This window comes from Aythya fuligula, chromosome 30 (genome assembly GCF_009819795.1).
Source record: "Aythya fuligula isolate bAytFul2 chromosome 30, bAytFul2.pri, whole genome shotgun sequence".
Classification (NCBI taxonomy): Eukaryota; Metazoa; Chordata; class Aves; order Anseriformes; family Anatidae; genus Aythya; species Aythya fuligula.
The window spans coordinates 856,302-869,217 of record NC_045588.1 but is presented as its reverse complement, the minus strand read 5'-3'; the positions used below and the strand labels follow the sequence as shown (position 1 = coordinate 869,217).

At 56.1% G+C, this 12,916-nt stretch overlaps 1 protein-coding gene across 1 annotated transcript; it reads left to right on the top strand.

Moving 5' to 3' along the window:
* Positions 1-2,081: 2,081 nt before the first annotated feature.
* Positions 2,082-3,267, top strand: LOC116500058 (microtubule-associated proteins 1A/1B light chain 3C-like). Its single transcript, XM_032204953.1, has 4 exons — positions 2,082-2,133; positions 2,229-2,284; positions 2,529-2,635; positions 3,048-3,267. Exons 1-4 carry the CDS (start codon positions 2,082-2,084, stop codon positions 3,265-3,267), a joined length of 435 nt encoding a protein of 144 aa, XP_032060844.1.
* The last annotated feature ends 9,649 nt before the right edge of the window (positions 3,268-12,916 follow it).

The window sequence follows — 12,916 nt, the reverse complement described above, 5'->3', positions numbered from 1 at the left end:
CCAAATCGAGCCCCCCATCCTCACAGGATGAGCACCCCAAGGCTGAGCATGCCCCCCCCCCCAATCAGGAAAACCAATTTACTTCCACCTTTAATTAATTAGCTCGAGCTAATGAAAGCATCGCATTTCCACAAAGACCCCGGATCCCAGGGTCCAGCCCGGCATCGCAGCAATATTTGGAAATTAAACTGATAAATAATAGATGCTCACCGTTAATGAACTGATTTTTAAATGGAGATCCTTTATTTATTTATTTATTTTAAATTCGTGACTTTTCTGCTCTCAGGAAAGTCATTAGCACCTGCCTGGGAGCAGAATTAAGTCGGAGAGCAGTAATCGATTCCTTTTATTAGCAAATTGCGAGGCGCTTTAATATTTATTGGCTTATTGTTCGGGAATCATCTGGGAGGAAAATGCCCCTCTCCCCCTCTGAATCCCACGCAAAGTTTCGAGAATTAAATTTATTAGGGGTATAAATTTATAATGGCTTAACTCGCTACACAGATGGAATATATATCGCTAATGTAATTTTCCAAACCAGTGATGAGCGTGTCTGAGGGATTTTTTACGGCAAAGTAATACAGTCTAATATATTGCAGAACAGCAAAATATATTAGATATGTATATGAAACACATCCAAAAAAAAAAAAAAAGGGATGATGGATTGTGCTGTGCTGCACCCAAAGTGCCGGGGATGCTGCTTGGCTGAGATGCTCGGCGCCCACGGGGACAGCGTGGGGACAGCAGCAGCCAAAGCACGGGGTGGGGGAGATGCTGATCCCCCCCCCCAGGATCCCGAGTGGTCCCTAAAGTGTCCCGGGACCCCCAAACCTCAGCCCCTGGCTTTCTGCCTCCCTCCTGCTGCTCCTCCGATGCCAGCGCCTTCCTCCCGCAGCCCGAAATGGCCTCGTTATGCCAAGGAGCTCATTTAAGCGAGGCCAATTTCAGTCCCTGGCATGTCTAAATGAGCTGGGCTGCTTCCCTCTCCTCCTCGCTTCCCAAGGTTAGCGCGCATGAGTGACTCTGGAAAAAAAAAAAAAAAAAAAAAAAAAAAAAAGAAAAAAGAAAAAAAGGAGGAAAGAGAAAAAAAAGACAAACAGGGTCTAATTGGCGTAATGAGGGCTAATTGGTTTCCAAAAGCCGCCTCTCGCCTGACCCAAGGAATTGGCATTGCCTGAACAACACCAGCAGCGTGCTCTCCCGTGGGGACCGCGCTTCAGCGTCTCCTCCTGGCGGCACCAGCAGCACCCAAAGGTGCGAGGCTGGGTGCTAGGGGGAGGCTGCTGACCCCAGCACTGAGCTCTCGCCTGCTTGCAGCCTCCCAGCCACACGGCCTTCCTCCTCCCTCCCTCCCTCCTTCTCCCTTCCCTTCCCTTCCCTCCCTCCTTCCATCCCTCTTTCCTTCCATCCTGCATCCATCCTTCCCTCCTTCCTTTCCTCCTTCCCTTCTTCTATTCCTCCCTCCCTCCCTCCTTCCATCCATCCTTCATTTTCTCTTTCCATCTGTCCTTCCTTCCATTCATCCCTCTCTCCTTCTCCCCTTCCTCCTTTCCTCCTTCCATCTCTTTCCATCCCTCCTTCCCTCCTTTCCTTCCTCCATCCCTCCCTCCTCCATTTCTTTCCTTCCTGCCTTCCCTTCCTCCTCCCATCCTTCCCTCCCTCCTTCTTCTATCCATCCTTCCCTCCATCCATCTCTCCCTCTTTCCTTCTATCCATCTCTCCTTCCTTCCTTCCCTTCCTCCTTTACTCCTTCCATCTCTTTCCATCCCTCCTTCCTTCCCTCCTTTCCTTCCTCCATCCATTCCTCTCTCCTTCTCCCTTTTCTTTCTTTCTTTCTTTCTTCCTTTCTCCCTTTCTCCCTTTCTCCCTTTCTCCCTTTCTCCCTTTCTCCCTTTTCTTTCTTCCTTTCCTCCTTCCTTCCATCCATCACTCCCTGCCTGCCCAGCAGAGCCCAGACCCCCCTAATCACCCCCCCGGCCCCTCCTACCCCCCCGCAGCTGGGGCAGCCCCAGCCCTATATCAGCAGCAGCTGCCCCCCTCCAGCAGCCCCTGCTTGCCCCCACTGCCCCTCCAGCCCCAAAATGCAGCAGGCCGAGAGCAGCGCTCGTCCCTTCAAGCAGAGGAAGAGCCTGGGTGGGTCCCTGGGGGGTGGAGGATGAGGATGAGGAGGATGAAGGATGGGGGTGGGTGGTGCTGTGCTCACTGCTCCCCCCTTTTCTCTCCCGCAGCCACCAGGATGCACGAGGTGACGGAGATCCGCATCAAGTACCCCAACAAGATCCCGGTGAGGGCTGCGCCCCGCTCCCTCCCCACCCCCCAAAATGAGCCTGGGGGCTCTTCCCCAAACCTCAGCATCCCAAATGAGTCCCCAGTGTCCCCCTCCAGGACCTTGGGCACCCCCAAGGGTGGCACCTTCTCCCCCCAGGAGCAGCTTCAAAGACCAGCTCTGCTTCCCTGCGCCCCCTCTGCAAGCCCCTGAGCCCCCCAGCCCCTGTCTCGTCCCCCCCAGCCTCTTCTCCCTGCTGCAGGTGGTTGTGGAGCGCTACCAGAAGGAGAAGAACCTCCCCCCCTTGAGCAGGACCAAATTCCTGGTGTCCCAGGACCTGCCCCTGGCCCAGTTCGCCGTCACCCTGCGGTAAGCGGCGAGGGACACGGAGGGGTCTGGGGGCTTATTTGGGTGTGGGGGGGGCATCGACACCCCCGTCTGGATGCAGCTGATCCTGCAAAACCCAAATTGGAAGCTGCTGCTTCAGGCATTTGCCCCAGCGGGCAGGCCTTGATTAGCCTCAGCCTGATGCAATTAGCCTCTTGCAATTAGCTGAGAGCGTTTGCTCGCCGACGTCTCCAACCTGCCCCAGCCCTGCAAGCGAGCAGCATCTGGCCACGAGTTTGGGACCCCCCCTGTGCTGTGTCCCATCTGCTCGGGCTCTAGGAGGCTGGGGGAGGATGCGGGTGAGCTCTGCACCTCTCCTCCGGGTGGTTTTTTGGGGTCCTGCCCCCGCCAATCCCCCGCAAAACTCACCCCGTGCCTCCCCTCCCCTTGCCAGGTCGCGTCTCTGCCTGGCCTCCTCGCAGACCCTCTACCTGCTGGTGAACAACAGGGGGCTGCCCAACATGACCGTCACGATGCAGGAGCTGTATCGCGACAACAAGGACGAGGACGGCTTCCTCTACCTCACCTATGCCTCCCAGGAGATGTTTGGGGGGCTCCTTCCCCCGCAGACCCCATCCAGCCCCGACCTCACCCCCTCCCCGGCCGTGCTTTGATGGCTGTGGCTCTGTCCCGGTCCCAACCCCTTAATCTTTGGGATTTAGGCCCAAATCGCTCCCCTGGTGCAGCAGGGGCTGGTGCTGGCTCGCTCGGGGCCACGCAGAGGTTTTTCTTTTTTGGGGGGGGGTTTTGTGCAAGGCTTTGCAGCCCAAGAGCCACGTGGAAACCTTGGGCTTCTCTAAGCCACTTTGCTCTCCTAATAGGATCGGGGCTGAGGAGCTGGATGGGTTGTGGGGGTTTTGTGCTAAGCTGCTGCTGGAATAAAAGAGAATGAGAGCGGGCTGGTTCCCCCGGTCATCAACCTGGCTTCATCCCTGTCTTTATTGGGGAGAAAACACAGAAAGGGGCAAGGATTTTGCTCCCCCCATTGGATATGGGGCACAAGCAGCCCCTGGAGCAGCTCCCCATGTCCCTTCCCTGCTCAGAGCCTGGGGTTGAGCCCCCCATCATCCCCCCCCGAGAGGGCACGGGGCAAAAAGCTGCAGCAGAGCTTCAAACTGGGCTCAAATCTTGGTGTCGTGCTGTGAGTCAGGCACCGCCGGTGCTGCAAAGCGCTGCTTAAATATTTAAGGCTTCCCTGGCGAGAAAGTGCCTCGTCACCCTGGGTGAGTATTTCATGCACGTTTTACGGTGGAAAACGTTAATAAATAAGCTCTAAAATTAGCCGCCGCCAGCAGCAGGAGCTGGGTCCCTGATGTGGTGGGGGGTGAGTCAGGTTTCCCCCCCCCTCCTCCTGCACAAGGATGGAGAGAAGGGGCTGGGGGCTGCCCCTTGGTGCCACCCAGGTCCCTCAAAGCCATCTCTGCCCCCCCCCCAGCAGTGCAGCACCCGAGGTTTTGGGATGGGACGAGGCATTTCCATGGATGCCAGCAGCTGGGGAAGTATTTTGGGGCACGGTTTGCCTCCTGAATTGCTTCAGGAAGCTGGCGCGGGGCGTTTTTGTTGCAAACAGGTATTTAATCTGTCAGCCCGCAGCTGATCCAGCCCAGCCCCAAACCCTGCTGAATAGGGAAGGGGCTGGCGCACCTCGCAGTGTTTGCACACTCCCGTTAGCTCTTGGCATCCTGTAATTAAGGCCGGGAGCTCGTCAGGGCGAGGAGTCTGCTTTACCCACGTGTGTAGCTCCACGGGGCTGGCTCGGAGCACCCCAGCAGCTCCGTGCCGAACCACCTCGTGTGAGCACGCTGCTTTTTTCACCAGCAGCATCCCTCTGACACCTGAGACCTGCCTGGAAGCTTTCAGGCTAGGAGCAGAGCAGAAAAGCACCACGTGTGGTACGAGGGGGCTGGGGAGAGACCCCCCTTTTCCATCCATCCTCTCCTTCCTTCCCCTCATCAGAGCAGGATGGATGGAGCTGGCATTTGGGAGATGAAAGCGCATTCTTCACCGCTAGCGGGGAGAATTGCTTCCCAGAAAGCGTCTGCAGCCAGCAGAGGCTGAAAGCAGGGAGGACCTGAGCTGCCTTGCAGCTGTGCTCCCCTGCAAATCCTCCCCCAACGCATCCATCCCCTCCTCACCGTGTTTTGTAGTGGTTGCAGAGGGATGCAGAGCCCTTCCCTGCCAGGAAAAACTCTCCGTTATCCAGGTGGAGCCGGTGCTCAGTTAAATCCAGCACCCTGGGAAGCCTCCAAACCCTCCTGCAGGGCTGCACGGTGTCCTGGATGCAAGCTGCTTGTGCACTTTTTGCACTAATTGCTGTTTGATTTTTGCACTAATTGCTGCTTGCAATTATTGATGGGTGCAGCCAGGAGGGAGCTCAGGGCCAGAGCACTGACACCTTGGGGGGGTCCCACTGCTGGCCACCAGCCCCTTCCCACCATGCGGGATGTGGTGCTACCCCCAGCATCCCCAGTTTGATTTGGGGAAGGGGTTTCAGAGCACGGCAGCTGCTTGTCCCACGCCCTGCTGCTTGCTGAGAGGAGCCCCCGGCCCCTTTAACCCTCTTGTCCTGGCTTCAGGAAAAGGATGGGGTTGGGGAAGATGGGCAGTTCTGCTCAAAACGAAGGGGCATTTTAAGGGAAAAAGCTGCCTGGGATCCCGTTTCCCTTCCCAGAGCAATCCCAGGCTCCAGCTCCATCGCCCCCACGCTCCCTTCCCACTTCTTCCTTCACAGCTGATGGCAAATCCCTCGCTCTGGCCCCGAGCTGTGCCAACCTCCCCGTTACAAAAACTCTCCTGTGGTTTAATTGCTTTTCCCTGTGTGTTTGGAGCTTTTTTTGGTCCTGGTGTGCTCGGTGCAAAGCTGCTGCCAGCCCCTTAACTGGGGAAATCCTTCCAGGGAGCAAAGCACACGTGGAGGAGATGCCTCAGGATACGCACCATGGGGAGGAGGATGGGGGGCTTTGGGCTCTCTGCTCGCTCCAGATCCAAGCAGAGACATAAAGCGCTGAGGAGCCCAGTGAGGATTACCCAAAAGTGGCTGTTTATCCTATAAAAAGGCTCCTCGGAGGGATGGAGCAGCTCGGGGAACGCGGCACACAGGCGCTTGACTTCTTCCCATTTACAAATCCCTGAATGGAAGCAGCTGGGAGATGGGGTCCCCAGGGAAAAACCCTATGGTGGGTTTTCCTGGGGAAAAAAGGCATTTTTAGGGCCAATGGGAGGCAACTGATGTGCCCCATGGGATGAGGAGCTGCAAAATGAGCATTTTTAAGACAGTTTGGCTGCTCTGGGTGGCCTCAAAGGGCACCCAAGGAGCATGGGTGCAGGAGGTGGGGGAACTCGGGTCCAGCTCCATCACATCCTGCAAGGAGAGGGCAGCTTGTCCCCGGGGGGGGGGTGATGGATGGGGGCCAGCTCTGCCCCGTGCAGATGTGGCGATGCTAAAAGATGCCACCTGCCTTCTGCTTGGGCCGTCAGGAAAATAAAATAAAGCAACCAGCTCGGAAGGGGCTGCTGATGGACTTTTCGGCTGCTTCGTTTATGTTGCTGAATGCCATTTGTAATCGTAAGCTGTCCCTCCTCGCGCAAATATAATCACATATTTATTGCCAAGACAATTCTGAGTTAATTATAAGGCAACTAATTTTCTCAGCAGGGCCTTGCAATGTTTGGGTGTGAAGGAGCCAGCTGTAACGCCGAGCACTTCTCCTCCCCGTTTCTTACACACAACGCAAGTTACTCAAGTTCCTAAAACAGAGCGAGAGAAACGTGGGCCACCAATGCCCTTTTTGGGCTCAAATCCCTCAAAAAAAGGCGAGAGTAAGCTGGTGGCTGTGTCCTGAGGCCAAGCACCAGGTCCCACCTGCACCAGCTGGGCAGGATTTTGCCCCTTGCTCCTCATCAAGCTCCCTTCACAGCTGGTGTGTGGCTTCATCAGCAGGGCAACATCCCTGCTTGGGCTCTATGGGGTGGGAGAAGTGGCGTGCCTTGGGTTTATAAATCTGTCTTTCATCTCTGAAGACGCTGTTTGTGTGACAAACACTGCTCAGCACACTGGCTCCTGATTATACTCAGTTCCTTTTGTCTCACCCTTGAATAGATGTTTTCCATCCCAGCCGGGATAATGAAGCCATCTCCACATTGAGGTGATTAAGCCCTCGCTTACACCCGCTTCCTCTGCCTGCTTTCAGTCCCCATCCAAAATCTGGGGGCTCCTTCCATGGAGCATCTGCCTTGGGTTTCAACCCTGTGGCCACAAAGCGATGGAGAAGGCTCAAAGGCTCCTGCACCATCCACTGCCCCCCCAAACCCATTTTTCCTGCTGTCACTGGGGTGGGGGTGAGGCCACTTGATGCATCAAAATAACCCCAAATGGAAAAAAATGAAACCCCAACCCCCCAGAAGAGGGTTTGCTGCCCGGTGGGACGTGGCACCTCTGTGCATTTTGCAGGGCTTGAACGGCTTTGAAGTGCTCAGCGAGCCCAGCCTCAACGTTTTCACTTCTTCGGAGCCATTTATTCCCCTTTATTTATCCCGGGATCCCCCAAGGCTCTTTAATTTCAGCGCTAAATCCAGGTTGATCCGGCAGCGGTGATATTTCCTGCCTGCATTCCTCCCCTCCTCATTACTCGATATTAAAAGCGGTTTCGCCGCAGTCACATCCCGCCCTATTTGTAACCCGCAGGAGGGAAATATTTCAGAGCCGAGCTGGCTGCACCCAGCCTGGCTCCTCGCCTGCACCCTGAGCATCGTAAGGCACGGAGCCTTTGGGGGATCGCAGGATTTTGCTCGCCCTCGGCCACCTCAGAGCTGGGTTTTGGCCGGCGCTGGCTCCCCAGCGGGATGAGGAAGGGCAATGATTCACCTTCCCGATCAGGCAATTAGCACCAGGTCTGCAGCTAATGAGCTGTCCTGGCTCGCTCCCGGGCAGAAGGAAGAAATGAAAGAGAGAAATAGGAAGCGCAGCGCTGCCCTCTCAGCACAGCCCTTTGAGGGGGGGGGGGTTGGCAATTAGGGAAGGGCTGCGAGAGGCAGGGGCTGCAGGACCCCAGCGCCACCCCCAAAAGGATGCTCCAGGCGTGCAAGGGGGGGGATCCCTCGCTAATCCCTCCGCTTCCCAGCCCCAGCAGGTTTTTAGGATCGAGGGGGGGCGATGCTGAAGGCACCTCGGTGGCGTTAATGCGACGAACTTCTCTAATCGACGCTCGTTTATGAAAAAAAAACCTTCCAGGAACCCAGCCTCGTCTCTGGCTGCTCTATTAGCACCGATCGGCAGGCTGCCTCTCAAAATAAAGCCTTGGATGTGACCGGGGGGGGGTTGTGTGAACCCCCAGGGGGTTGTTTTTTTGCAGAGGTGAGAAAGGAGGCGCAGGAGGGCAGAGCAGGAGGGGAGCAGCTCCATTAACACCGCTGCTAATTGCGTTCCTGCTGTGCAGCGCGAGAGCAGCCAAAAACCACAAATACATAGAAAAAATCGCTATTTTGCTCCACGATCCCGGCTTTGCCTGAATTCTCCCCATCGGCAGGGGTCCCCTTGGTGCCCGGTGATGGAGCAGAGGCCGGAGAGGGGACACGAGGACACCCAAACGCCAGCACCCACCCAGAGGAGCACCTGGGGGCTGCCTCTGACCCATCCCAAAAAGCACACGAAAAAAAGACAAAGCGAGAAAAAGGAGGAGGAAGGGGAGCTGGAGAGGAAGAGGAGGCTCTTCCCAAGGACCAGGCTGCCTCAAACCTGCTCAGCTCCACCGCGAGCTCCATCACAGCCTCGTGCGTGAAGATGGAAACCCTGCCTGGCCCTGAAGCTTCAAATAATTCACCGCTTTCCCCGTCCGTCCCCCGAAACCGGCAGCGCTGCTTTGTTCAAATTAAAGATTTCCCCCGGGACCGCAACCTGGCTCCTGCTTTGCAGATTTACAGCTGCTGGAAAGGGATAAAAAAATGTGCTTTTTTTTTTTTTTGGTGGCAAGTGCTCCCGGTAGGACTCCTTGATGTCTGGGTAATTTCGTTATCCGGGCACGAGGGGCCCCTTCCTTCTGCACTTGGCATAATAAATTCGCAGAGAGCAAGGGAGGACTTTTACCTTCTTACCCAGCGTCGGAGCGGGGGAAGAAGAAGGGAGGGAAGGGGATTCCCTCCACCAAGCAGCCCCGCAGCGAGGCCAGGTGGGAGGAACAGATCTTGGCAACAGCTGGACGGCCGCGAAGCTCGCCCTCTCTCCGCCGTCGCCTCCCGCTTATCTGCAGGCAAAGCAGCCAGACAAAACTCCAGCAAAATAAATAAATTCCTCCGATGCGAGGAGGCAGGAGCCTGGGGAACAACCTGAATTGCCCCTGCCCGAATCCAGCAAAAAAAAGGGGAAATCCGTCCACCGAATCCGCCGGGGCTGAGTGGAGAATCAAGGTCGTGACTTTTTTTTTTTTTTCCCCCATTCGTCGAGGGGGGGGGATGCAATCACGCTGTGAATCCCCCAGTTGAAACCACGCTTCGTGGCGTTGCAAAATCACAGAATCACAGAATTCCTAGGTTGGAAGAGACCTCAAAAAATGAAATGAAATGAAATGAAATAAATAAAATAAAATAAAATAAAATAATAAAATAAAATAATAAAATAAAATAAAATAATAAAATAAAATAAAATAATAAAATAAAATATAAAATAAAAGCATTAAATGCACTAAAATTGGAAGGGGACAAGGGGAGAGAGGCACCTGGCCAGAGGCAAAGCTGCTTCTGCCCACCAGGGCCTCATCCTGCCGGTGCAAGCGCGCTCGTTCTGCATTAGCAGCACATTCCCTGGAAGTAATAGCAGCCCCTCAGGTCATTAATATGGAAATGTATTCCCGCTCCACGGCAGCGAGATGTTTGTGCAGATTGGGAGCAGCTTGCTGAGCTTCGCCTCTGAATGCGTGGACATTAAAGCTTCCCCATTACAATGTTGATGATTTCTTCCCTTGTGATGAATAGCCTGCCATAAATAGACGCTGATTAATTGCGGCTGCACTTGGAGGGCTGGAAATGCATCATTTGCCGCTGTGGATTGGGATAATGGTCATCATCTGCCTTTGAGAGCCATTCAGCAGGAGAGGGCTCGGCTCTGCCGGGGAAGCCAGGTGGCTGCTCGCGAGTTTCTGCGCCAGACCCCCAGCTCCCAACAAAAGGCTCGGGTGCCTCGCCGCAGGCTGCCTGCGAGCTAATTGCAGCTCTTTCCACTCCTCGCTCTGATTTACCACCCCTGCTTCGGGCGCGGGCTGGCCGCTGGGAAGCAGAAGGGACCGCGCGTCCTGAGGAAAGGGGCAGATTTTGAGAACCGAGCCGCGAAGGGGACGGAGACGGGCGGAAAAATATTTTTATTTTTTTTCCCCTTAGCTTGCAGGAGCCACGAGGGCATCCTCGCACGCTTGACTAAACCAGAGGGAAGGCACGCAAACCGCAGGGCACCCCGAGCTGCAGACGGAGCCGCGGGCACCGCGCCGTGCCCAAAAGCTGAACCCGCTCCGGGCAAAGCCCCCCCCGCCCCCCGAAAGGGCTGCCCCAAATTACACGGGGCAGGGAAGCAATGCCAAAAGGTCCCTCCCCAGCGCGGGAGATGCTGAGCCCCCCTCCCAGCACCGCAGCAGCAGGCTGGATGCTCGGGGAGTTGCCATGGAAACCCGGGAGCTTTGGGATGCAGCTGAGCATCCTCACGGGGTGGGACGGTGCAGTGGGGCGCGGAGGGCTGCAGCCCCAAACTCAGCAGGGATTCGGGCAGCGGTGCTCCCTGCAAACAGGGGGGGAAAGCCGTTCCCCGCCTCGCCCACCGGGCTTCACTCCCTGCTCATTAACGGGGCTGAAATGAGCTCATTAGGCAGGGCTCGCAGCCCTGGGGTGCTGCTCCTGGACAACCCCGAAACAGCCGATGGGAGCAGGCTGGGTGACAGGTCCCAGCAGGGCAGAAACTCGCGGCTCAGGAAGGAGTAATAGGATTTTCCAGCTCTGCTGGCTCAGTGGAGGCAAACAAGGGCTCAGAGATTAAAGCCCGTAAGTGAATTATGGCAAGACAGCCCCGCTGCCGGGCCCACGGGGAGGGAGCTGAGGCAGCACGACGTGCCGGGACGGCCGCTTACTTGGGGTCTGTTTGTCCAACTTCAGCCTCAGCCGCTGGCTTTTCATGTCAGGGGGGTGAGCTACAGCAGGTTATCAGCGTCGTGCTTGATTTACTGCACCCAAACACCAAAGGCGCTGAAATAAATCGTGAGCTCTGCATAACGAGGTCATGAAGGGTGAGAAGCAGCAGACTGGGGCACGTCCAGGGCTGGATGCATCCCAGGGTGTGTTACTGCAGCGAACAGCAGGCGTGCAAACCGTCTCTGCTTTGCATTTCTCTCACTCCAGCTTCCAGCCCTTGCTTCTCACCCTGGCTTTTCTCTGCTGGCCTCAGAGCCACAGGGATGCTTGCCCAGCGGCTGGAGAAATCTCCTTTTCCTCCCCCAAAAGAACGATCCCTCCCGGCGCTGCAGGTTTCCAAATATTTGTTTGAAGGGACCGTGTTTAATGGGCCAACTGAAGAGCATAAAACCAGGCACTAATTGGCTCGGCGAAAAGCCGAGCTCCGGCCGTTCTGCAGCTCCCATCACTCCTGTCACTCGCCGGGGCTGACAAGGTGCAGCGTGATTCATCATTGCAGCCGGGGCTGTGAGAAGGAGGAAAAACAAACAAACAGCCCACTGGGCAAACCTGCTGCAAGCTGGGGAAGTTTCTGACTCATCTGGAATGACGAGGAACGGCGGCGGCGCTGCCTGCTGCGCTGGGACAGGTTTGTGCAAAGCTGCTCCCACCTCCGGGGCCGTTTCTCCGGCTCGTGGCTTCCCCGCAGCAGCTCCCAGCAGGGCGAGGAGGCAGCAATCTGCAGGAGCAGAGCCCGGCTCCTATCCATGCCCAAACCTTTTGGAGGAAGGAGGTTTAATGCAGGAGCCTGGAACCGTGCACGGGAGCCGGGCAGCGCTACCCCACCCCAAAGCATCCCTGTGTAAATTCCAAAGCTGAGCAGCTGTCCCAGGCTCCCACCATCCCAGCACGCAAACACCGGGTCCTGCTGGCCCCACGTGCCTGATTTCCAGCCACAGGGAAGAAAATCCTCGGCCCTGCCACGGGATTTACCAGCACCGTGGCCACACACGCCTTCGAAGCACGTTGGGCTGGATCCAAATAACAACAGTGATGCTCAGTTCCCTGCCCAAAGCCTATAGGAAGCAGAACTACGAGAAGGAAAGCAGCTGTGACGCATTTGGGGTGGAAAAACGGTTGCTTTTAAGGACAGTAATAATGAAAGAAAACAAAGCAACACTTTTAAAAGCAAAAGGGGAAGTTTGGCATCGCGCAAGGGCAAAAGGCTCCCTACGCTCACGGCTGGGTGCCCATGGGGAGGCAGGAGGGGGACAAGGAGCCCTCACTCCACTGAAGCCACCGGAGTCTTTGTCACATTTAAACATTCTTCAAGCCCTTTCGTGGAAACAGCGACCTGAATCCTCGCCCGTGCTGCTGAACATGAATAAAGCATGCTCCCCATCCATTATAGAGCAGCCGGGCGGCACGCGGCGCCGCCGGCTCCCCGCTCGGGTCCTTCCCTGCTGCTCACGTGGGCAGAGACCAGAGGTGATGAATGCCCCGAGGAATTCGGCCTCAGCTGCGTTTTGAAGGCCAGATTTCCCTCCCCTGCTCTCCAAGCAAGCAGCAGCCCCCTGCGACTTGCTGCTCTCTAATAATTCACCGCTGCAGGCACGGCTCCCACCCTTCCAGCATGAGTTTGCAAGCCTGGTAACGCCCTGCGAGCCTGGCTGGGCTGCGGTCTGTGTGTTTTGGGCTAAAATATAGGGAAAAAAAAAAAAAAACAAAAACAAACACCTTGGTTCTCTCTAGCCCCTTTTGGAGGAAGAGCCCGGTGCAGAACATCGTGTCCCTCCACGCTGTACCCGTGCACGCTCCCTGTCCCGTGCCCTCCAGCCTGGACAGCCAACGAGAGCTGGCTGTCCTTTAAGCTCCCTAAAAATAATTAGCAGGAAAAGTTCATTACAGCAGGGCTAAATGCTCCGGTGGCGTCCTTGGAAGCTGCCAGCAGCTCTCCTGCAGCTGGCAGCGGGCGCGCACGCCGCTCGGCTGCCCAGACCCGTAATGAAGCGCGGGGGGGAGGCGCGCTCGGCAAATTAGATCCAGTTGATGATCCAATTAAGGGTTATGTTTGCAGAACTATCGGAAGCAAAAGACGCTCCCTGGGCGGACGCCACG